General features: G+C 44.1%; 1 protein-coding gene across 3 annotated transcripts; it reads left to right on the forward strand.

Annotated features, from left to right (window-relative positions):
• On the forward strand, nt 1–22933 carry METTL2A (methyltransferase 2A, tRNA N3-cytidine). 3 transcript variants are annotated; one of them, XM_087770632.1, is made up of 14 exons: nt 27–245; nt 2023–2114; nt 6125–6486; nt 7826–7875; nt 8334–8394; nt 9569–9708; nt 10493–10599; nt 10812–10877; nt 12237–12525; nt 14592–15267; nt 15774–17928; nt 18027–18448; nt 18972–19030; nt 19170–22933. In XM_087770632.1, the coding sequence occupies exons 1-9, from the start codon at nt 76–78 to the stop codon at nt 12386–12388; spliced, it is 1200 nt and encodes a 399-aa protein (XP_087626758.1). In that variant the 5' UTR covers nt 27–75; the 3' UTR covers nt 12389–12525; nt 14592–15267; nt 15774–17928; nt 18027–18448; nt 18972–19030; nt 19170–22933. The 3 variants fall into 3 exon arrangements, with proteins under 3 accessions (XP_087626756.1, XP_087626755.1, XP_087626758.1); XM_087770630.1 differs by lacking the exons at nt 14592–15267; nt 15774–17928 and adding an exon at nt 8776–8889 and having other exon boundaries at nt 1–245; nt 12237–12450; XM_087770629.1 differs by lacking the exons at nt 14592–15267; nt 15774–17928; nt 18027–18448; nt 18972–19030; nt 19170–22933 and adding an exon at nt 8776–8889 and having other exon boundaries at nt 16–245; nt 12237–13476.
• The last annotated feature ends 179 nt before the right edge of the window (nt 22934–23112 follow it).

Below are 23112 nucleotides of genomic sequence, written 5' to 3' on the forward strand. Positions count from 1 at the left end.
GTTACCGCCATTCCTCTGGGGCGGCACTGAGAGCGTTTCCCGCCACCACCCTCACGTGACAACAGCGTCCCTCACATGACCACCACCGCCCGCCTAGTCCTCTTTCGGGTCGGACGGTGGGGGGGTGCTTCCGGTTCCGGTGGCGCTCGGCCCATCATGGCGGCGCCCAGGGAGGCACCGGAGTGGCGGCCCTTCGGGAGGCGCTTCCTCACCGACCCCGCCCGCCTCTTCCAGCACAACGCCTGGTGAGGGCGGCCGCCGCCTTTTCGCCCCGCCGGTGCCCACTGCGCATCCCTGGCCCTTTGCTGCCCACCGCGGAGAGGCCCGGGGAGCCGGCCGAGGCGCTCTGGGGCGCTGCTGCCCTGTGGTGCCTCTCCGCGCCCGGCCGCGGGGGTTGGGGTGGGATGGCCGGGGGAGGGCTCGTCCTCGCCGCCCCGGCCTCCCGGTAGTCTGCTGCGGCGCGCTGTGTAACGGGGCTCTTGGTGGCAGGGACGGGTCAGCCCTGAGCTGACCCGCTCTGCTTCATGGGGGCCCGGCTGCACACTTTGAAGCGCCCACCGGGGCGCGGAGCAGGCCGGGGGGAGCTGTGGGTGTGGGGCGGGGGCTGGCGCCCCCGGGTTGGAGTGCTGCCAGCGTGGCAGGCGGAGCGATGAGGGCTTGGAGGTGCGGGAGGGCTCTGCTCTGTGGTAATCCCCGGGGGGTCCTGAGCCTTCCTCGGCTCCTCCCGAAGCAGTCGGGATTCCTCAGGCTCCCTCGATGTTTCAGGAGAATGTGTTGCTTTGATTTGTAGGAATTGTTTAATTGCTATAGTTAATAAAGTTAAATGATCTGCTTTCAGAAATGCATAACCCTTCTCCATCTGTATACATAAGTGACTAACGTATACATTGAACAAAGATCATTTCACCCATCTGCTGCTACGTGACGCTGTAACAGTGTGAGATCGTGCTAGGTGTTAGCTTGGAACAGGAGGTCTTTGGTTAGAGAAAGCTGTTGTTTTAAGATATGTTAAGCACCCAGATTCTCAAATTTGCTGGGAACTGAAAGTATTTTGCATATTTGAAGTAAATATGTCCACTTTTGGTCTCTGGCTGCCATACCCTATTAACAATTGGGTATGTTTAATTTGTAATAAAGTAATTTGTGCATGTATCAGCTTGTAATTCATTTTGGGACTATACTATATCAAAGGTATGTTACTAAAGCATATCCTCAATAGTATTTCCTTGCAGAAACTCCTAGTAATCTAGTTTTTCACAGACGTGACATTTGTCAAGGCTTTATTTTGTAAGTTAATATCAAAGGACTAATTCCTCCTGAGTCCAGAATAGTGCTTCTTGATCCTTGTAGTCTGTTTTACATTCACTGGTTTTAATGAAGAAAGGTCAAGTGAATCACTTTAATGACTACACAACTGTGTATGCACAATTAAGTTATTAATAGGTTCTTAATGCTTTAAAGCTTCCTGCACATTTTTCTTATAATTGGATTTAATATTAATAAAACACTTTACCTTCCAAATAGCCCTACTGCCTTTTTTGTTTTAACTTGTGAAAGCAAATGTAGATTTCTAAGACAGCTAAATCAAATGGCCTATGTTGATGACCTGCTTGAGTGAACGCTCGCAAGCACCTACCTGTCCGTCACCTGTGTAGGAGGAATAAGTGCTTTTCACTGTGTGAGAATAGCAGTTCCTCTGCAAGGAGGCCCTCATAGTTTTATAGTAAGGATTTATTTTGTCTGAACTTGGCTGAGCATCAAATAGGGGGAAGGATTAGGGGACAGATTTGGCGTCTCTTGGGCTCCCTCCCAGTTACATTTTTTGTAATGCTAGAAGTGCAGTTCATTCAGAACCGGGAACCATACGTGCTGATAGCTGTTGTACTGCTGCTGAGCTAGAATTAGAGATCATGGAAGAGCTCCACAGCTGTCTATTTGGAGACCTGTCTAGACCTTTCTCTTTTCTCTCTGTCTTTGCCCCACCATTCTCAGCTGAGTAGTTCATCTTGTTTTTTACAACAGGGATAATGTGGAGTGGTCAGAAGAGCAAGAAGCCAGTGCCAGAAGTAAAGTTCAAGAGAACAGCTCACAGCTATTGCCACAAGATAAACAAGGTACTTTTGGGTACTATTGTAATGCTGAGTCTTAACTTGTTCATACAAGAGTGGCACAGTCTGGTCAGAGCTGATATGCGTCATCATTTATTCCTCCCTTCCCCCCCCCCATCTTCTGAATCATTCAAAATACATTACCTAGTGGTTGATAATGAAAAATGGAGGAGGAGGAATCTTTCTATTCTTAATTTACCTCTTTGTGACTTTTCCACCTTCTCCAGAGACTTGTCCTACTGGAACGGAAATGATCTTGGCTGGGAGGAATCCTCTTGGGTTGAGTTTCTTTGTTCATGTTGTGTACGTTCAAATACTTATTAGTGTTCCTTGTCAACAAACTTCTTTCAGTGTAGAGCAACAGCCTCATTTAGTCTTGTTTTCTCTGCTTGCTTTTGCTCTCTAAAGCTTAACTTCTATCAGGCAATCTTTTGTTTGCTTGCATGCTGTGGAGCTATCCCTAATGCAAGCTTGGTTTTTCTCTTAAGAGGGTCTAATAAAGTAGTGTCTATATTCATCTCTACCAGCTTAACAAACAGCATGGTAATAATTAAATCAAAAGCGAAAAAAAAATGATTTTATCCTGATTGAAGTGTTTATCATCAGAGAGGGATTCCAAAATTTTTGTTTCCTCAAACTAGGTTTAAAGGATATTTATACATCCAAAATGCAAAGCTTACCTAAATCTGAATCAAGCTAAAGATGCACAGCTCTATAGTCAAGTAATACAGCTAAAGCTGTTGTGAGTTGGTTAATAATGCGTCTTTCCTCCACACCTGCTAGATATCATCCAGTCCCTTAAATGATAGTGAAATGGCTTCCTGTTCTTTGGGTATGATAAGAGACGTTTTGATGATGATCTTGTTATATCCTGCTGAGTTCTAGGATGGATCTGCTCCTTTTGTTCAAATTAAATTGAGTGTGTCATCTGTAAGGCAATGTTGAACACTATTGGAGCTATTGAGACACTTCCCATATAGCTTCCAGTTGTGTTCACAATAGCAAATTTAATTATACCAAAGAGCAACCCTCCTAATTTCTTGGATTCTCAGAAGTATCCAGCAGTTTCTATTGTGATACCCATTGTGTTGGATTCATTTTCAAATCTGGTTAACATTAAAGGATGCTGTCTGTCATGCTTTGAGAACCTATATACAACTATGAAATCGTGGAGCAATTTACTGTTAGAGCAGTTTGTCAGGTCTTCATGATGTATTTCCCAGACTGAACAATGGAGGCCAGTCAGATTTTGATGGTTGCTATTCAGTGGGAAGCATGTGGAGACAATGGGATGGCTGAAACATAGGGAAGCCAGCCCAGCCAAATCTGCCTGAGGGTCTAGTGTTTTGAGAATCAGTAATGTCCAAGGAGGAGAACAAAGGCAGGCTATTGGTCATTATGGCTGTATTATTCTGTGGACTTCTTGGGGCTGTCAGAATTTGTTCTGAAGAAGGAGAGAAGTTCTGTGGGGTATGTCGAAGACGTGTCTCCTAGCTGGGAACAAAGAAAGAAGTGGAAGAGTTTCTTGGTTTCCTTTTGCGGCTCCATAATTAGCCCCCATGCAATTCAGGAGGTCCCTGATTCTCTTCCTGTCTTTTGCGAACAGTTACTTTTGTTTGCCCTTCTTCTGCAATGTGAAAGGGTGAGTATGGGCTTGGCTTTGGGGGTGTCCTTACAAAGACGAGCAGGAAAGTCAGGAGTCCTTATCAAGAAAGTCTCTGGAGGAATCCGGCTTGCACGCCGATGTCCCCATGAGCTAATACCACAAAAAGGATCTTGAAGCAAGTATTATGTGAACTTTTCTGGCATAAGTTGTGCAGGAAGTCAGGCTGAAAAATTACTATGGTCATTTTTTTGTTTTAAATCTGTTTCTTGCATGATCTTTGTCAGCTGGCCCTTGATTTCTTGCATTTATATTGTTACTGATCCTTTATTCCAGTGCTTTGAAAACACTAGGCTCTGAGGTAAATGAGCTTTAAATAAAGCTTCCACACATGTGGGTTGGAGTATAACAGCTGTTCAATAGCATCCAACAGAATTTCACAATAATTTAACACAGGAAGAGCACAATGTCTTGTTTAGTGTTATACTGTGGCAACAATGTGGGTAATCCAAAATGGCTGGGCTGGAATTTTGCCCCAGCACCTCAGGTAAGCATCCCATTACAGTCAGGCTGTCATGAGATTGTTAGGGACCCGCAGGAATCAGGACTTTATGTTTGTGTTCGGTGAAAGAGCATTTCCAGCCCCAGCAGCCTTGCATATCCCTACTAGTACATGGAAGAAGTGACAATTCAGCAAGGAGTGTGCCAGGGTATGAATCAATAACACTTCTTGCTCTGCCATTAGCAGTCATTGAGTTCTCCTATGCAAATAATAAACTGACTTGACCCTGCTTGCTTTGAGCTACAGTGAGATCATGGCACATACTTACTGCTCTAGTCTAATATCGGACATTAAAATTTCTTTCGGCTTGGGGTTTAAGGACAAAGCTTCTTAGAAGGAGAAAAATCCTTGTAGTTGAGGGAAAGAGATTATTTTTATATATAGCTCTTTGTGCTTCAGGGATAGATCCTACTAAAAATATACATATGACTGACTTCTGGTTCTTTGTTAAAGCCATTTTTGTCTATATTTGGCTGAGGCTACATATTTTTCCACATGTTCTTGGTTCATTTTACTATCTCCCTTCAGATATCTTCTAAACACTTGTATGCTGTTCAGAAAGACTAATAAATAAACTGCAGTTCAGACAATAATGCTAATCTCCAATTTTAAGGTGCCTGCTTTTTCTCTTAACCTTACTCTTAGTAGCTGTTGGAGAGAGGTTATCCATTCTCACATACAGTTGTCATCTTTCATTGTGGGAGAATCATTTGTATTCAGTAATGCACTTGTTGCTGTGCAAAGATGGCTGAGGAGTTGTGTGTTATTGAAATGCAGTTGGGGTTTCTCGCCGTAGATATTAATGCCTCTAGGTGATTACAAGCATAAGATGCTATAATTAGCTCTTATTTCCCAGGACACAGAACTCATCACATTCATGAGAATTCAGGAAGCCAGTTGGATTCGTAACTTCCCATAGAAAGAATAGTTCCCCTACAACTGTACTTGATCTGAAATCTGTGAAGGTGTGTGAAAATAATTCTGTGGGTGACTCGAATTTCATTAGAACATGGCTTTGTAAGAGTTCTTCCAGCTTTCTGTAATACTTATCTTGCTATTGGAATGTATCCACTTGGTGTGAAAATGATAATGCTTGCTGCTGAAGTTAATTCTTATCATCTTTAGTCTATCCACCTTAGCTCTCCACTGTTACTTGAATGACAGTGGTCACTTCTGTTGATTCCCCTCTTTTGTTTTAATTTCATAAATGCATGATGCTCTGACATGCACAGAACTATGGAAAACAAAGTGCTGTAGACTGGACTCTAGCAATATTTGTGTAAAATATGCTGGCCTGTAATCTTGGAGTATTGTGCAAATGCTAATTGAGCTTTCTGCTAGGCCTGGATAGTTGACTAATTTTTCTGTTTCTGCATCTGAAAAAAAGGGGTAGCATGTTGGACAGGAGCTCTCCAGCTCCAGGCAGCTGTCATAGAATTCCTTAGAAGTTGTAAGTTCTTGACACTTAGTGTCACGAGGCTCTAAATGAATTGTTCCAGTGAACTGAACAAGTTAGTGTTAGAGATGGAAGTAAAACCTGGATTTCTTCATTCCAGTCTCCTTCAAAGAGACCTTTCCTGCTGCCAGCTTCCTCTAAATCCTACCAGGAGACAGTTTCCTCTTCTCTCTCTTTTCCCTTTTTTTAGTCCTAACAAAGTGAACCATGAGGAGGCAGGCTGAGTGTTTATATGGGATGGCACAATTTAAATAAAGGTGATTTTCAATCAGTAACCTTACTTCTTAAAAGAGAGTGCTGAATAGATGTCTGCAGTGATCCCTCACTGTCTGAACCGATTAAACTCAGAGACCTTCTGATTTGACTGCTGGTGATGTTTTTGTGTGTGTTCGCAGAGGAATATGAGGTGAATGCTAAGAGATACTGGGATGAGTTTTATAAAATCCATGAAAATGGCTTCTTCAAGGACAGGCACTGGCTGTTCACTGAATTTCCTGAGCTGGCACCTAACAGGAACCCAAGTCAAAATGGGGATTCTGTGCATGAATTTAGTAACAAAGAAGAATCCAACAATGAAGGGCTGGGAAGCTGTGAAAATGGACATTGTTCATTGGAAACCATGGCAGACAATCACTTAAACCTGATAAAAACCACACCTAAGATCTGCGCAGAGGAGCTGGCTACACAGAAGTATAGTGAGCTGAATCAAAGTGATGGAGATTACCCAGGATCATCTGCATCTTACCGTATATTAGAGGTAATAGCTGTAAAACAGAGTCACACATCAAACAGTCCCTTCTATCAGTGTTAGTGTGACTAGGATGTAAAAATATATATCATTGGCAAACAGCAACTGAAGGGGATGATTGCCTTAAGTCAGTAAAATGCAAAAAACAGAGGGCAGCTTAGAACTGAATTAAATCTGTTGGGATTCTTTTTGTTCAGACTGTGAATTGGCAGAGCACAAGGACCATAAGAAGTTTCCGAGTTTAAAAGACAAACTATTACTATCAGATGTTGAAACAAACATTTAAAAGTCATCTTTTGACGAAGCTTATTCTTTTACTTCTCTGTATAAAGCTTTCCCTTGTCATTTATCTTTTGCATGTTTGTGCTGACTTTTGTTTGCCTTTGGAGGTGTGAAACAAAACAATGAAACCAAGAACATAAATATGCTGTTTGGTTTGTTCCTTATGGCCCATGTAAGAACGTGGAATCTCAGATGGATATAGGGTTTGTCCCAGCAAAGTCTGTAGGACTTCTAAATATTAGACTCCTGACAGCTGGGCCACCTCTAGTTTGTTCACTGTAGATGTAGCTGGTTTTGTTGAATGCTTCATGTTCTATGGAAGTTCCGCCCTTCCAGGGAGAGTCAATATGAAATGTCCTTTTGATTTTTTTATTTAATCTGAGGCTTTGAGACTTCCTCAGACTTTGATGTTCTTGGGTCATTGTGGCTTTCCTGTCTCACCTGAGTACTTCTAGTAGTATCTGTCACTGCAAGCCCATCAATGGTGTTTTCTGCTCAGTCTATTTTGATTTAAACATTCAGAGGCCAATTCCCCAAACCCAGTTGTGTGAACCATCTTCTCTTCAAATGGGAACAAGTAGAAGGAATAATAAGGCAGAATTATTGTAGGCCTAGTCGTAACTTGAGCAAGAGCCATGTAGTGAAGGAAACTCTGAAACAGCAGGATGTAATTATAGTAAAGCAAACTTCTTTCTCCATTGCTCTGATTTTCTATGGAAGTGAATGCAACTAATCCATGGCTTTTGCTAATACTTCAGTGATTCATACTGGTTGTTATCCTTGGGATTCCAGCAATAAGAGTTTTCAAAAGAGTAATAATATATAGCTTGTTAGTAAGATTTCTACAAAATCTGTTTTCTCACAAATGCTTGTATGTAAGCCTGCTCCTCAAGCTGAACATGTTCAGCTCTTGCAGTGAGATTTGCAAATGGTCACTGCTATGCTCAGTTGTTACTCATGAGTTGCTCTTTGTTCCACGGCTGTAGAGAGATGATTTGAAATTACCTGCATGGGACATGCTGAAGAAATTCTTTTCACTATGTGTACATCTGCTTTGTTTGTGCAGGTTGGCTGTGGTGCTGGAAATACAGTCTTCCCAATTTTACAAACCAACAAGTAAGTAGTTCTCAGTAGGTTTTTACCTGCATGGTATACCAGCCTCTGAAAAACCATTGGAAAAGTGTTGCATGTGTTCTTAGTTTAGACAATCTCAGAGAAAGGCAAATGGTACCTTTGCCATCTGCAACTTCAAAGGATTGTGTTTTGAGCTTGGAAATCTTTGGTCTTAAAATGCAACCAATGAAACATGATGCAAGTTTACATGTCTCATTCTGAATGCATTTTCATACAGGCCTCAGTGTCTCTCCTTTTCCAGAAGGAAAAGTAAGCAGTCAGTTCCATGTGAGAATAACTGAGGCATAAAGGAGCAACGTGATCCACCAGATTTTGCACAAGGCATTGTTGACAGAGATAGACTAAAGTCCGGGATTCTATGCTCTGTGCATTTGAGACACTTCTTAATTCCTGTGGAACACCTTTATATAAATGATGATAGTTTCTTTTATTTATTTCAGTGACCCAGGCCTTTTTGTTTATTGCTGTGATTTTTCTACAACAGCTGTGGATCTTGTCCAGGTAAACTCAATGGCGACTTATGAAGGTAGGAAGTACATGGTGCCAATTGCACATTAACACAAACATATCACAGCTGCCACCGGCTGTCTAGCTGTGTTGGCAGCTTTCTTTTTTTAGCTAGCCCTGATGCTGACCCTTGTACTGGCAAATCAGGAAAATGAGCCATCAAAGACTGTAGAAATGAGGGAAGCTGGAGTTCGCAAAATGTCACATTGGCAGCAGACAAGTCAGCCAGATTTTCTTTCCCCTGTGGTTGGCAGTACTTTTCTAAATCCAGTGCTCTTTTAGTTGAGTAACTGCTGAACCTTGAAAAAATTCAGGCTATTTTTTAACAGAAACTGAAGCTGGTTTTGGTTTGTGTGTGCATTACTGTCACTGCAGTTCTGGGAACGTGGTCTGATTGCTTCTGCGCAGACAGCTAAGGAGGGATACTGTTGTCTGTGGAGCAGGAGGCTGGAATTTAGTCAAAGGACAAATACTGCTAACAAATCTCAGGTCAGAACAGAACTGAGAATATATGAAGTATCGAATGTAATCAGTCACTTTGTGAGATGGGGAGCACAGTAGCAGAGGCAGTGTGCCATTTCCTTCTCTTAAGCTGACACAAGCACTGTTTATAGAGGCTATTGCAATCTGTAGCAGCAGCTTTAGAAAAATATACAACTTCTTTTGGAAGTCTAAACGTGATTTTTAAGAGAGTAGCTTTAGGCAGCCAGGTTTCATGTTTGGGGTATTGGGAGTAGTCTGCTTGTAGCTGAAATGAGTATTGATTTCAGTGACGCCGAGAGGGCCCCTGACACTCTCACTTTTGTAAAGATTTCCAGTTTAACAGTGTAAATCCATCACTTCTTACCGTTATTAGTGGAAAATCTGATCTTAAAATTGCAATAATCCCTCAATCCAGTTTTGGGTTTTTGGCAGTGCTGATTGTCTGAACGTAACAAGTCCAAAGCTCTTTTTAAATTTCCCATGTGTACTTATTTTTCACATTTCACCTCTGTTCCTTGTCTGAGCAGGGAACCTATCTCACCCCATCTGCCTTAGTCTAGTGAGGCTGAAGCAGATCTCTGGACACACCACTTTATTATGTGAAAGTTAAAATGCTCCCATGTCCAGATAATATTGAGATCAGGGTCTGCTGCTAATGGTCTAATTTCTCTCCCCTTAAATACAGAACAATGCAGAATATGATTCTTCTCGCTGCTTTGCATTTGTCCATGACCTGTGCAATGACCAAAGTCCTTTCCCAATGCCAGACGAGAGTCTTGACGTTGTTATCCTTATCTTTGTCCTCTCAGCGATTCTCCCAGAGAAGTAAGTTTTAATAATTCCTTCTGGTTGCAGAAGATAATGCGTATAGAACTGGTGTTCTTTAATAGGAAGTCCCCTCATATCAAGGAAAATTAGTTTGTTCTGTGTCTGGTCCAGTTTTCCATTAAGCCTCTGAAAATGAAATTTGCAGGTACTTTCTGTTCTAAGAAATTCTGGTACAGGATAGGTGTGATTTGAAAGTGCTAAGTGGCTATAGGTGATGTCTTTCTGCGCTCACAGTTACTCACCTGTTCTGAACCCCAGCCACACTGAGCACTCGGCACCCATTTGTGGAAAGTACGCTGCTAGATTTTACGGCTCAAAGGCTGATGAATTTCTCATATGGGAGGGGACAGGTTCAGAAGACAGTTAAGAAAAGTGCTGTGATCTTAGCCTGACAGTGTGTTACAACCTATACTAGTCTCTCTTTCTTGTTCCCTTCCGTTTTATTTCACATCATTTTTCAAGTTCACTTATTACTTGTTTTACAGAAACCAGTAGAGATACTTTTATAATTAATAAGAGAGAGCAGTTAATCCCTGCTGTGGCAGGCTAAGTTATTGTTGTAGGAAAAAAAAGCAGAATCGAGGACTGTCAGAAATAAGACAGCCAAATAAAATCAACCCACCTACATCTGAGAGAGCTCAGAAAAGTGCTAGCTTTTGGTAGCTCTTCATATGAAGTTGAAACATATATAAAACTTTATACCTTCTTTTTGGAAAGTAGCTTAAGAAAACAAGCATCATTTTGCAGAACGATGAATACTTCTGTTTTGTTCTTTCCTCAGGATGCAATGCATCGTTAACAGACTGAGTCGCCTTCTGAAACCAGGAGGAATGATTTTGTTACGAGATTATGGCCGTTACGATCTGGCCCAGCTTCGGTTTAAGAAAGGTATTTTCTTTTCCCCTGGGGAGTCTTGCCAGATCACTAGTAGATGATGCTTCTCTGGAGTACTGTCTACCCTGTTTAGGAAGCAGCTCATTAATTCCCCTTAAGCACAGCATGTGCTGAGAGAAGTGCCTCTTGTCTTTATGTGCAGCTGGATGGCAGTTGTTGATTTTTAAATGATAGCTGGTAACTGTTTAAATCTTTCTTGCCCTTAGGTCAATGTCTGTCTGATAACTTCTATGTGAGAGGTGATGGCACCAGAGTCTACTTCTTTACACAAGGTGGGAGGCTAGAAAACATCCCTCTGACTCTCCTCACCTCTTTTTGTCCCTGTGCCCTCAAATTTTGCCACTAGCTCTTTCCAACCTGTCTTTCTTGGAGCAGTGTGAAATGTTAAGTGTCTCCCAATTGCACGGGTACCTGGGCTTGTCACTTGCTGATGCGACTATGGCATGGTGAATTCCTTTGTGGAAAAACCTGTTAGAGAAAGGCTAGTGTGTTTGGTACACTGGGAGGGGTAGGATTGGAGGAGCTCTCCTTGAATCTTATTGCCTGCAGAGGATGGAGTGAGATGGACACCACTTGAAGGAACTTCTCTTAACTTTACTGTTCTCCTACAAGGAATAAGAAGGGCATGGTTCAGCATAGAGCTGAGGCAGCCTCTCCAGTTCTGCTGCTTCTTGGTGTTCAGCAGGGGTTGTATTCTCCTTGCTTATCACCAATTGCACCTCCAGTCACTTCCACCGCAGGCCCTCTGCCTGGTCAGTTTTAGAGCAGTGGCACAACTACAACAAACTATTCCCTTCCCTGCTGCACAAGTCTTGTTTGTCACAACAAAATTAATGTTTAATGTGTGTTTGGCAAACGCTTCACAATGGCAAGCATCCGATAAAAGAGCACAAGCTAGGACCTGTTAGCCCTTTTCTACAGAAACTCCACACAAATCATGTGCTCCCAGGCTGCAGTTGAACAACCTCTCTGCTGCTCAGCAGGACTCGGTCTGGCTTTGCCCACAGCCAGTGTGCTGGGGCACTATGATACTTATTTGCTTGATCAGGAATACCTGCCCGTGTAAGTGTTGCAGCCTCGAGGGCTCTTAGTGCTTTGATTGGGCCCCAACAGGCTGTGGTTTTTTAAGGATTTTTTTTTCCCAAACTTAAACTTAATGAATCTCATTCCCCTCCAGCCTATATAGCACAGATCTTATTGCCACCATTTAACAGCATAGGTCTGATTCCATTCTTGGCTCTTGCAGACTCTGAAATTCCTCTGGAGAGAGGGAGGAGGGGGAAGGAATGGATCTGTCCCTACTCGCCAGAAGATGCTCCCTTAATTGGCGATGCCCATGTCTGAAACTGCTGCTGTTTTTCTCTTTGTCAAGTCTCTGTAATTCTAGTTGTCCTCAGAATAATTCTCTCCTTCCTTGGTAGAAGGTAAACTCAAGAGAAACTAGAGAAACTATGGTCTTAATCCCCCCATAGTACAGTAATAAAGTCCTGTCTGTTCTTTACATTTCCCTGCCAGAGTGAGACCGTGAGTTTCCTTTGGCCCATCTTTCAACATAGTTTAGCCCTCAGTGTGAGCAGGTATCAGTTAAATGAAAGCTATGGCATCCTCAATCTCCTTCTCTCTGCTTCCAGATGAATTAGAAGATCTCTTCACAACAGCTGGGCTGGAAAAAGTCCAGAATCTGGTTGATCGGCGATTGCAAGTGAACCGTGGGAAACAAATGACAATGTATCGAGTATGGATCCAGTGCAAATACCGCAAGCCTGCCGCCCCTCAGCTGTGAGAAAACAGGGCACGCTTTTTACGTTGGAGCCTCTTCATGGCCATGTGCAGTGTCTCCTCCTGGTGAGATGTGGTTTTACGGAGTTCAGAGCGCACACAGGACCTCAGTGCCTTTTACAGTGCCTAGCATCACTTCAAGTGAGTTTCGCTAAGGCTGAATGCTCTAAGAGGAGACCAAGCAGTAATTCAGATGTCTTGCTACTGGTCTGAGTTTTTAAAATTATTCATGGTTTTAACAACTTAAGAAATGGTCATGCTGTCTTACAGCAGCTGAGCAAGTTGAGTAGTGAGTCACTCTTACTCTGGATTTCCACATGAAACAGAAGAGCTTCGACCTTACCTCTGTGTAGCGTACTCTCTGTCTTGGGAACAAAATCCATACAAAGCGTAAATCTGCTCCTCTCTGCAACTGATCATTATGCCTAATATGAATCCCTTAGCCAACTTATCTCATGCAGCTCTCTTAGTCATTCAGGTTTGTGCAAATCCACAAGTTAAAGGGGGGCAGGAACTGAGAGCATGCTAGTTTCTCTGTGCCAGCTTCCCCATGGATACCTCATGGTGTGCAGATAACCTGTGGAGAAAGCAGATTATGCTGCCTTGCCCTCACTGTCCACAAGGATGTTCATTTCGGGAGCTAGCACACTATAGCTCATGTGCTATAAATTCATATCAGCCAGGGTTTAGGTTTTCAAAGATTTGGGGCTGATGCCAGTTTTAGGGCACCTCCAGAGTGCAGAGTATCACAAGCAGCTCACAGGACCAGGGTTTACGCAGAATTACCTGTTTTTTCTGCGTGAACAGTGAGAAACTGTTCTTGCTGGCTGCAGCCCCCGGGTCACAAACTGCACTGGCCTGTCATGGTGGTGTGCTAAACCCAAGTAGACAAGACACCTATCTTTGATAAGAAATCTGAAGAATGTCTACCACTTTTGTTTAATTTCTTAGAGGAAGCCAACATTGTGGCTTTCTGAAGGTATTTCCCCGCCTTTGACAGCAAATATCTTTTATCTCAGCTTGTTTTCTTTTGTTATTTTTAGGGTGTGGTGCAACAGGTATTAGAATAAATTTTGTGGTAATGCTTTTCAATGCTGGTTTGATTAATATAAATCAGGTTTCTACAGAAACACATGCTTCTGCACACCTGGTTTGAAGGATTTGGGCCACTGTTAGGTAACTACAGGTTTTTTTCCTCTTCTGTTATCATGAGTCTCACTAGTGCCTGCTCTCGTCTCTCAAGAAGGAAAAGCCTTGGCTGATATCTCCTACCTTGTTTTAGTTCATGAAGCAACAAGGTCTATTGTGTGTGCACCGCTGGCTGAAGAGGAATTCATGCTACACAAAGCATGTATTTTTTGTTAGTTAGACGCTTGTATTTGTAGTTTACAGTTGCGTAAGAATAACTGTCAGCTATAGAGACACGTAGGTTATGAAATAACAGCTGTCTTGAAACAGAGGAGAAAGGGTAAAAAAATGAGGAAATGTCATTGCTGTCTTTGATGAGTCTGCAGGAGTCCTGAAGAGTCAAACAGGGAGCACCCTTATTTGTAAAGCCTTGGAAGGGTCTGTAGCAATACTCTCTGTTGGGCATGTGGCAGCATGATCAGTTTATAACTTCCACATTGCTGTCACCCTGCAGGTATTAGTATGTCTGCTACCTGGAGGCTTCTGGGTCAGGACATTTCAGCCCTTCCTGTGGAAAGGTGACCCAGCAAATCCATTCACACCACAAAGGCAGGCTGCACTGCTGAGGTGGGAATGGAGATGCACCATTGCTTTTCATATATATCTAGCTCTTTTAAATAATGTTGAAAGGGAATCAAATAACTGGGAAGAGAATTCTTGTGCAATTTGTTGTACTGTATTTTCTAAAGGGCTAAGAGACTTTCCAGCATCTGCAAATGAAATAGGAGGAGATAAGGCTTCTTTCTTTCTAAGCACATTTGGCTTCTGCTGGGCACAAGCCTGACCTGACCCAGAATCTGTGCAGTTGCTGCTGTTTTCGTGCTAAACCTACAAAGTTTGGTTCCCTGGCAAGGTTGGTACCTCAGGCAAGGTCTAGGCAAAACACAGCTCAAGGCCTCTGGGAGCTGAGCAAGCTCATGTCTCCTCATCTTATTCAGGCAAAGAGTGAGGCTTAGTAAAAGAAGTCGTGTGAGTGTTTGATGTGATGTGACTCGTGTAACCGGCTCTGTCGCTTTCAGTGAAAGACCTCCCATGTGTTATTGGTGCCTTAGGCAATTCCCTGGAGTCCTTTCCCTCTTGGTCCCCTGAGGGAGACCTCCTCCTGGGATAGCTTTATCTCCCTGGAAGAAAAATTATTGACTGGGGTAAGCAAGCAGTGTAATTAATGTGAATTAAAGTAATTTGAAAAATGCCTTATTAATCATCTAAAGGCTTGTAAGCAGTGCAGGAAAATATGTTTTTAATTATAAACATGATTTATTTAAAGTTGATGGACTCCCTTTTAAATTTAAACTCCTGAATGGGAGAAGATGAAGGCTAATAATTTATTTGTTTCTACTTTCAAGGCTACATCCCAGTCGCCTGCCTGGTTTTGACTTGGGCTTCATGCAAAAACTTGCATCCCTGTGAGCCTTCAGCCATTGAAGTGGCTCTTTGCCTTTCTTAATGCTCTTCATTCTGCTGGAGTATTTAAGCAATTGCTCAACATGAACCATGCTGGGCAGACATGCTTTTGTTTCCAGTCCTGTTGGTGGTGTTCAGAAAGCAACAAGTTAATGGCCTTGAATTGAGCCAGGCCTCCTACAGACAGATACTGTCTGAGCTTCCTTCATTAATCTCCGCCAGCTCCTGTTTTCTGTGAAGCTGCTTTTCTCCTGCAACTCCAGGCCTTGCCTCCCACACAGCTCTGCTCAGGTACCTTGGGCCTGACTTGCAGCAGCTTCTGCCATTCCCACTTTGGGTCTGCTGAGCAGGCTGGGTTGCACAATGGCTTTCTAGCATGTTCAAAGGAAATCTCCGAATTGACTTTTACTGTATTGAAAAGCCAGGTTAAGTGCTTTTATTTTTTTTTCGCCCCCCCCCTCCCCCCTTCTTCCTTTTTAGCAGTGTCACATTAGCTTTAAAGCCATTCTGAGCGTATCTGCTCTGGTTTTGTTCCCAGCATTCCAGTCTTGTGGTCTGTGGCTGACAGGCAATGCCAATGTAGCTTGTCGAACCTCCCAAGCAGAAGAGATGATTTCATAGCTCTTCAGAGGCGCTGCCCCTGCAATTCTGGAGCCAGACATTGTTACACTTCAGAAAGTCTGGTACTGGCTCTTGCCAGAGGATGGCGGATTTCCTTGGAGGTTCATAGATTGTTTTGGCTGGAAGGGAACTTTATCATCACCTATTCTGACCCTTTGCATAACCCTTTCACGTAGGGATTATGGCATCAAACCTGTGACTTGGACTGAGCCAGAACCAGTCCTTCGGAAAGGCTTTCGATCCAGCCGTGATGCTGAGGGCTCCAGTGAATGGCAGAGAACCCTTTGTCTCCCCAGGTACATTGTTCCTCTCACGGCATCCTGATTTCGCAGATCGGCTGGAAACTGGGAGGCAGGAAGGGAACAGGGGAAGTAAGGAGAACAAGAGGCTGGGGAGTATTTCTGATACCGTCACTTCAAAAATAAATAAATTGTAAATTCCACTGAAAATGGGAGCTTTTTCAGGATCTTCCTGACAGCACAGCAAAATGAGAAATGGCAGTCATCCTTAGTGATTTTTGTTGTTACAACAGTAATCATCAAATGCTTCTGACCAGAAGCCTGTGAGACCAGACACAATTGTCTTCTCTCCCAGATACTTCAGCTCCACCTTCTCAGAATATGTCACCGCCATTTCCAATTCTGTAGTTAGTTGTAGAGCTCCAGGATAGATGAGATCTGATTATCTTCAATAAAACAGAGGTGTGAGCAGAAAGAACCCCCATGTATGCATGCCAGTGGCTTTTGGCATTGCATTGTAACTAAAGCAGAAAGAGCTTCCTGTTGTTGTTGGCGCTGGGATGAGCCCCAGCTGGTCCCCAGTTGGATTCCCTACAGGAATCACAGACCCAAACTGAACTTAACTGTTTTTCCTGAGCACAAATGAAAGATGCACAGGTTTCAGTGCCTAGAAGTGAGGGCAAAGATGAGGATGAGGTCGCAGGGATCAACTTCTTAAGGTATTTGGGGAATGTCCTTCCATCTCTGTAAAGACAGATGGAGGGAAACTGAGTCATGCAGTCTTTTTCATTCTCTGGATCAGTCAACTGGATCTGATTTGTCAGTCAGTCTAGTGCCACCACTTTTGGTTTGGTGCCATGTTTGGAAAACCAGTCCAGAAGAGAAGACACATGCTCAGGATCACTTTTGCTATTGTAGTTATTCATTTGCCTTGACGGGGGTGTGTGCTTGGCACATGTCTTTTTGTACAATGTCCATAGGATTCTAACAGTGTCGTCATATATGTTTTCAGGGCAAGATAGAAATTACTAGAAAAGCAAGGAGGAGGGAGGAATTTTTTGGAGGACTCTCCTGCAAAGCGAGGTGCTCTAGAGGGAAAGGAATTGTCAGCTCTGTGCTTAATCAGCAAAGCTCTGGAGTTTGTGCTTAGCTCTTGCTGAAGGCAGTAAGTTCTGTGTGTAAGTGCCTTGCTGAATGGGAGCTTGTATTGCCGAGAAAGTGGGACACAGCGCAGGAAATTACCTATGTAGGCAACAGTGAGTGCTAATCTGAACTAAATAGGATACAGCTACCTTTGTTATGGAGAGCACAAGCCAGACCTGGCAACTTGTCTGGAACACAGGCAGGGAGAAGCAATTGAATCTTAGCCATGTGTGCCTCTGCTTTTACCTCCTGCACAAAGGCTGTATGGTATGACAGGAGGTGTCATGCCAATGAAGGCTTTTACTCTTGAAAATACGGTCTTTGACCTACAGTTGGATGAGTGGGAACTGGCTGTGGTTGGAAAGCATTGGTGACAAAGATGACTAGCAAGTCTAACGTGTCAGCACCTCCCTGGAGCTCCCAGCCTGTTGGTCCATGGCTGTTTCCAGGAAGGAAGAACATCCTGGTGAGGTTTGGACCCTGCTGTCTAACCTGTACTTCCTGGTATTGAATAACCCCAGAGTCTTCACTGCAAGCACCAACACAGTGTGTGAACAGCAACTTGATTTTGGGGTTGGGTGCGAGCATGACTCCTGTATTCAGGTTGTTTTAATGTTTTGTAGTCCAAAGGACCCTTGTAGCTCTTGATTTTCATGTTATTTGGGGGTTGGGGAGTTCTGGGAGATTGCGGCCAATCCTTTGGCCTATGAAACTTTCTTTCAGCTCACGTGAAGTAGGAAGTTGCTGTTTGCAGTCCCAGATTGCAGAGGCCAGGCTTACACCTCTGTGGTGTGCATGGGGAACATCGGGGGATCTGCTCTACAGCTGTGAGTGGAGAGGTACCCTGCCGCCCTTCTCCAGGGGCACTGGATGTGGCTTTCCTCATTTAGAGAGAAAATTGGCTGATCTTCCTTCAGACTACTTCTTCATCCATGGGACCAAGCACGAGGTGTGGTGCTGGGTCCCCCTCATTTGGGGAGCACCACCTAGGCAGGTACACAACGCTAGTCTTTAATTACACAGCTGCACGTTTTTTTCCACATTCAGTGCCAAGGGTGGATGTGAAGAGGTCAATCAAGGTTGCATGGAAAACTAAATCTGGCTTTTCTTCAACTTCAAGTGACTTCTTTCCTACTGAGACAAGCCTTGTTATGAAGGTTGGTATGTATTTACAATCATTCACACAGCGGCTGAATATACTTACAGAAATATGCATGCGGTAACTCTAGCTTTACAATAGGAAGTTGATTTAATTTTCCTCTTACACAAATCTCAGAGCAGTTTGTTTAATTGAGGCTTTCAAAAGCCCTGTAAGGTAGGGTGTTATTATGCCCGTTTTATGCAGGAGGAAGAGAAGCAGGGGGCAAATCCTGCCAAGAATAATACCCTCTTGTATTCTAGGAAGCTGGTAGTGAGTGAGGACAGGGAAGGATTTGCTGCCACATAAAGGAGAAATCACATCGTTTCAGGTGTGTGCAGAAGAAAAAACAGTGGGCTTTGGTTCCTCTCGGCAGGGCTGTGGTGGTTGCACAGGTCCACGTTCCCACGTGCAGCGGGCTGCCTCCTTCGGCAGGCAGGACACGCGCTCCCTTGGATCAGGGCACTGCTCTGAGGTTGTGCTTGGTTTGCTGCATGTGTGGAGGTTGAGTGACCTGGATGCTTTCCTACTGGGTTTGGGTATCAAAGCCTCCCTAATGGGATACCTGAAGGTGTAGACAGAGGGAGGGGCAGGAAAAACCTCCGAGATAAACTCCATTGTGTGGGAGGGTGGAGGCTCTCCGAATGGCCTCAGGAAGGAGTCAGGCAATGGCATGTTATCTTTGAGTAGCTGAGATACCAACTTTCTCCCTCTAATGAAAATGAGGAGAGATCCTTTTAATGTTCCTAGTGAGGGAAAGGCTGTGCCGGGAGCCCTACCCTTACTAGGTGCTCAATCCACAGGAGGGTGAGACGTTTTGAATGCTCCTTCACTTGCGACTCATCCCTCCTTAGGTACAACAGAATCTGCTCTGCAGACAAGGATTGGCCTCTTCTGGATGTGATGCCTAGAGGTGAGATCATCCCCCAGTGCTAAAACCTTAAGAAACTTGTTGAGTGCTGAACACTTTTGTTGGTTTGGTTTTTTGTTTTCTCAATGGCTGTAAAATTTTCAGATTTGAGATCACTGATGTCAGCTTTTACATTCTAAAGGTTCAGGCTATTTGATGGTTTTCTCAAGTCCCCCGGCTCCTGGAGTCCTGCTATCAGTGAGGAATCTCAGCTCTTTTTTGTGTACATGTTACATTATGTCAATACATTTTTAGATCTCATGGCAGTATAGAGATGCTAGGAAAAATGTAGTTAGAGTATTTCACAAGCCTGGAAAGCAGAGGCAAAGGAAAGTCACCAAAAATACATTAAAAAGATCAGGATCTTGACTTCTGGTATTTTATCTTTTCAAAATTCAAGACAAAGAACTTGTTACATGCTATGTTAAAATATCTATAAAATCTTACCAAATTTTGATCAAATCTAACATGGCTTAACAGCGAAGCTGTGATGCAAAGGCAGGGGTTTGCCCTTATTTTGCTAAGCATGCCGTGCTGGCTAGAGGGGAGCTCTCAGAGACTGCTCAAGTCAAATTCAGTGACAAAGAAAATGGCTGCGGCAGCTGAGTAGCTTTTCAAAACATGATACAAGTGCAATGTGCCAAGGATATTGCTTACATCCAAGGAGACCAATGCAAGAAGATGAGAGCTGCCATGAGTAATAGGAAGCATTAACACTGGCTGATGGCAGACCTGGAGAGCAGGATGCTGTACGGGAGGAATCTGGCAGAGATCAATGGTGTAGGAGGGCTGGCTTGCCCCCATGAATGAGATAATATTTGGTCAGCCATGAATGTGCTGCGTTGCTCTTAACCATCCCGTCACCAGCTCTCAAACCAGCTCCTCTAAAAGGACCAGAGCTCAGGGGCTCTTATGAAGTTAATGAAAAAGGGGGAAAACAGAATAGTTTTCGTGTGTCACTCAAGTGTGGGCTGGAAGGAGGAGTTTTCCTGCATGAGAATTCCTGGAGATCCAAATATTGTCTTCTCTTGCTGGGCCAGAAAGTCAAACATACTGAAACTGTTCACAAGCTGAAATACTATGGGGAAAATCAAGTTGAGATTGACAGAATTTTGGCTTCCTAACCTTAAGCACTGTTGTAGTTTTGATGCTTTGCAGGCTTTTAGAATTAGTATCTTAAAAGTTGACATTGGAATTTTTAATTTAATCCAAAATTTTCCTATACAAAATGATTAAATATTTACATATTCCAGACACTTTGAATTAGAAAACCTTTCCCTGTAAAAACAGAAAGTCACAAACTGACCTTTTCTTGCCAGAAGCACATTCTAATAACCTGGCTTTTCCTGTTTAGAAAACAGAATTTAAAAAAAACCCAACAGTCCACCACTCTCTGCTGTCCAAACCTGGGGGGATTAGCTCCCACGGGAGATAACACTGTAACAAAGAGTCCAAGTGTGCTCTGTCTTATCACCAATAAATATATTTTTATCTTAGAGACTGTTGCAGTTCCAGGGAACCTGGTCTCAGATGCACTGGCTGACACAGCATGGTGAGAGGTGAAGTACCAGGCTGGGACAGGTGGTGCATCCCTGCCTAATGTGGTGTCCTGATAAGAGTATAGGAGGAAAACCTCTGAGATCGCTGACTTACAGGCTCTGTCTGCACTGGGAAATCTATCTGGTAACTTACGTCCTACTGAGGCTATGGATGAACTTGTCTAAAATCCCCTTGTATCTACCTGGCACTCAGCAGACAGCAAGCGGTACCCTTAAAGGCTACTCCAAAATTTCTGCCTATAGCCAGAAATACCATTGCAACTTGTTGATTCCTTACCCCTCTGTGCCACAGAAAGATGAGCTGCCATATTCTGTGTGAGCTGCTATTTTGGCATCTTGGAAAGGAAACTGCAGCTTGGAGTGTTGCTCTCCTCTTTGGAGGATGAAGGCAGAGAGGATGGTATTTGAGTTTGCAGCAGAGGAGTAGGAAAGGATGCAACTGTATGGCTAACAAAGGCTAGGAGGGTTTGTAAGCATTCACAGCTTGCTGAAAATCCAGGAGCAGAGCTGAGCCAGCGGAGCCCTTGGACAGCAAGCCACAAGGGCTGTCTTCCCAAAGCTCCCCTAAAACATACTGAAGGGGACGTGCTCCATCCCTGAAATCGCAAGTGAGAAGAGAAACCCCAACCATTTTGCCGAGCATAGAGGAACATGGGGCAGGGAGAGGGGCAAGTCACAAGAGGAGGGATGGTGCAATCTCAGCTTATTTGATTTGTTATCAGAAGTCACCAGCCGCTGCTCCAGCTTGACCCTGGTAGAGCGCAGGACTGCAGCCATGGGTCCTACGTCAAGCCTGTAACTTGGCGGTATATTGCAGGATGTCTTTTAGAAAACATTCCTGTCTGCAGTAAATTCTCCAGGAGGCTGTTACCTCCCTGGCCATCTGGTCCTGCCAGAGGAAAGAAGAGCAGGGTTGTTGATCTGTCTGAGTTGTGAAAACCATAATGAGCAAAACACCATTAGGAAATGACAGCCCCATGATCTTTTCTGGTAGCCTACATGAAAAGATGGATGGCAACGCGATCCCTGCCAATGCGTGGAAGAGGCAGAAGAGCCTCAGCAGGCTCCCTCCAAAAAGCAGGAGAAAAATTAGATCAAAGTGACCCCCATCACCCCTAAAGATGGGGGGACGGTGCCATGGATTCAGTGTTACGGCATCTGATTCCTGTCTGGTGCCCTGAGAGGGTGAACTGCTCCATCTAAAGTTGGAGGTGTTTCTAGGGGTGGTGGGTGGGGTCCAGAAGAGTCCAGGGGTATGGGAAGTTGGTCCCTTTATTCGGTGTAATGGCTCCCAGATCTTCTCCCTCCACCCCAAATCAAACAGAAATGCACAAATGAAACTTGCACCTTCCCAAACAATGTTAACTTAAAATGGTACTAATTAGCACTCCCCTAAATGGCAGTGATTAGTTTACCAGCTGATGGAATATTTACTCTAGATTTTTTTTTAAACCCAACACAACACAAACACAAAACACTATTTATTTATTTATTTATTTATTTATTTATTTATTTATTTATTTATTTATTTAACAAATTCCTGCTGCTGGTTGTGCTGAAAATGTGACTCACGCAGCGGGAGCTGAAACTGGAGTGGCTCTTCTACCGAAAAAACAGATTAAAGCACAGGAAACACAGCTTGCAAGAACAGGCAGGCACTTCGAAAGCCATTTGCAACACCAAGTTAACAAATAACGCCGGCCTTGAAGTATGATAAATTAACAATTTTAAAATAATACAACTTTCCCCTGTCGCCTTGCGAGAGCAGATTTTCTGTGATGCTCCGCCAGCTCTTCTCCACATCATCGCTTTTGCTAAACTGGTAAGTTCCAGTTTGGTCATAAATTGCTCGATGTCAGACGTGCAGTAAAACGGAGGTGACGGGCATCCCTCGCCTGTCCCTGCCCTGGTGTTTTGGAAGGCGAATCCTTTATAGAGCTCCGGAAACCTCCGCTCCCATCGCTAATCCGCGCCTGCCTCCCCTTGGACAGGCCTGGCCACTTCCTTTCCCAACAAACCTCCTTTTTTCCCCCCCTCTTCCCTGCTTGTTTGCTTTTCAGAAAGCTGATTCAGCCTTAAAGCCAAGCGGGTTGCAACGCCCGGCAGCGGCGTTTTGCATTCTGCCCCCACTGCCTGGGAGAAAGGCGAATAAACTGCGATGTAATCACTCGTTTGCAGCCAAGATGAGCCCTTATTATTTTTTTTTTTTCCTTTTTTTTTCTTGCACAGTCTAGCCTTAGAAAGGCGAGGGGGAACAACATTTAACAGGGAGCTGCTTGGGCACCTGGGGTTGCGTTTCACAGACGGTATCCATATTTGATCAGCCCTGAATGAGGGGGCAAGTGGTGTCGGGGGCCAGGCTCCCTTCCTGGGGGGATTTGCAGGGGTCCCCACAGTGAGGGGGTGGGCAGGGATGGTGTGTTAGGGGGGTGCTGGGGTGCCCTTGCATCCTCCCTTGGGGGCATGAGGGTGGTTTTGGGAGCAAGGTGCTCCTGGCTGTGGATGGTGGAGACTGGAGAAGGGGTG

Source organism: Nipponia nippon, unplaced genomic scaffold (assembly GCF_047370975.1).
Source record: "Nipponia nippon isolate SJK-2023a ecotype South Korea unplaced genomic scaffold, ASM4737097v1 scaffold_32, whole genome shotgun sequence".
NCBI lineage: Eukaryota > Metazoa > Chordata > Aves > Pelecaniformes > Threskiornithidae > Nipponia > Nipponia nippon.

Coding starts and splice junctions, on each gene's coding strand:
- METTL2A (XM_087770630.1), top strand. CDS start 76: ATGACCACCACCGCCCGCCTAGTCCTCTTTCGGGTCGGACGGTGGGGG. Junction 246..2,022: donor CTCTTCCAGCACAACGCCTG/GTGAGGGCGGCC, acceptor TTTTTACAACAG/GGATAATGTGGAGTGGTCAG. Junction 7,876..8,333: donor CCAATTTTACAAACCAACAA/GTAAGTAGTTCT, acceptor TATTTATTTCAG/TGACCCAGGCCTTTTTGTTT.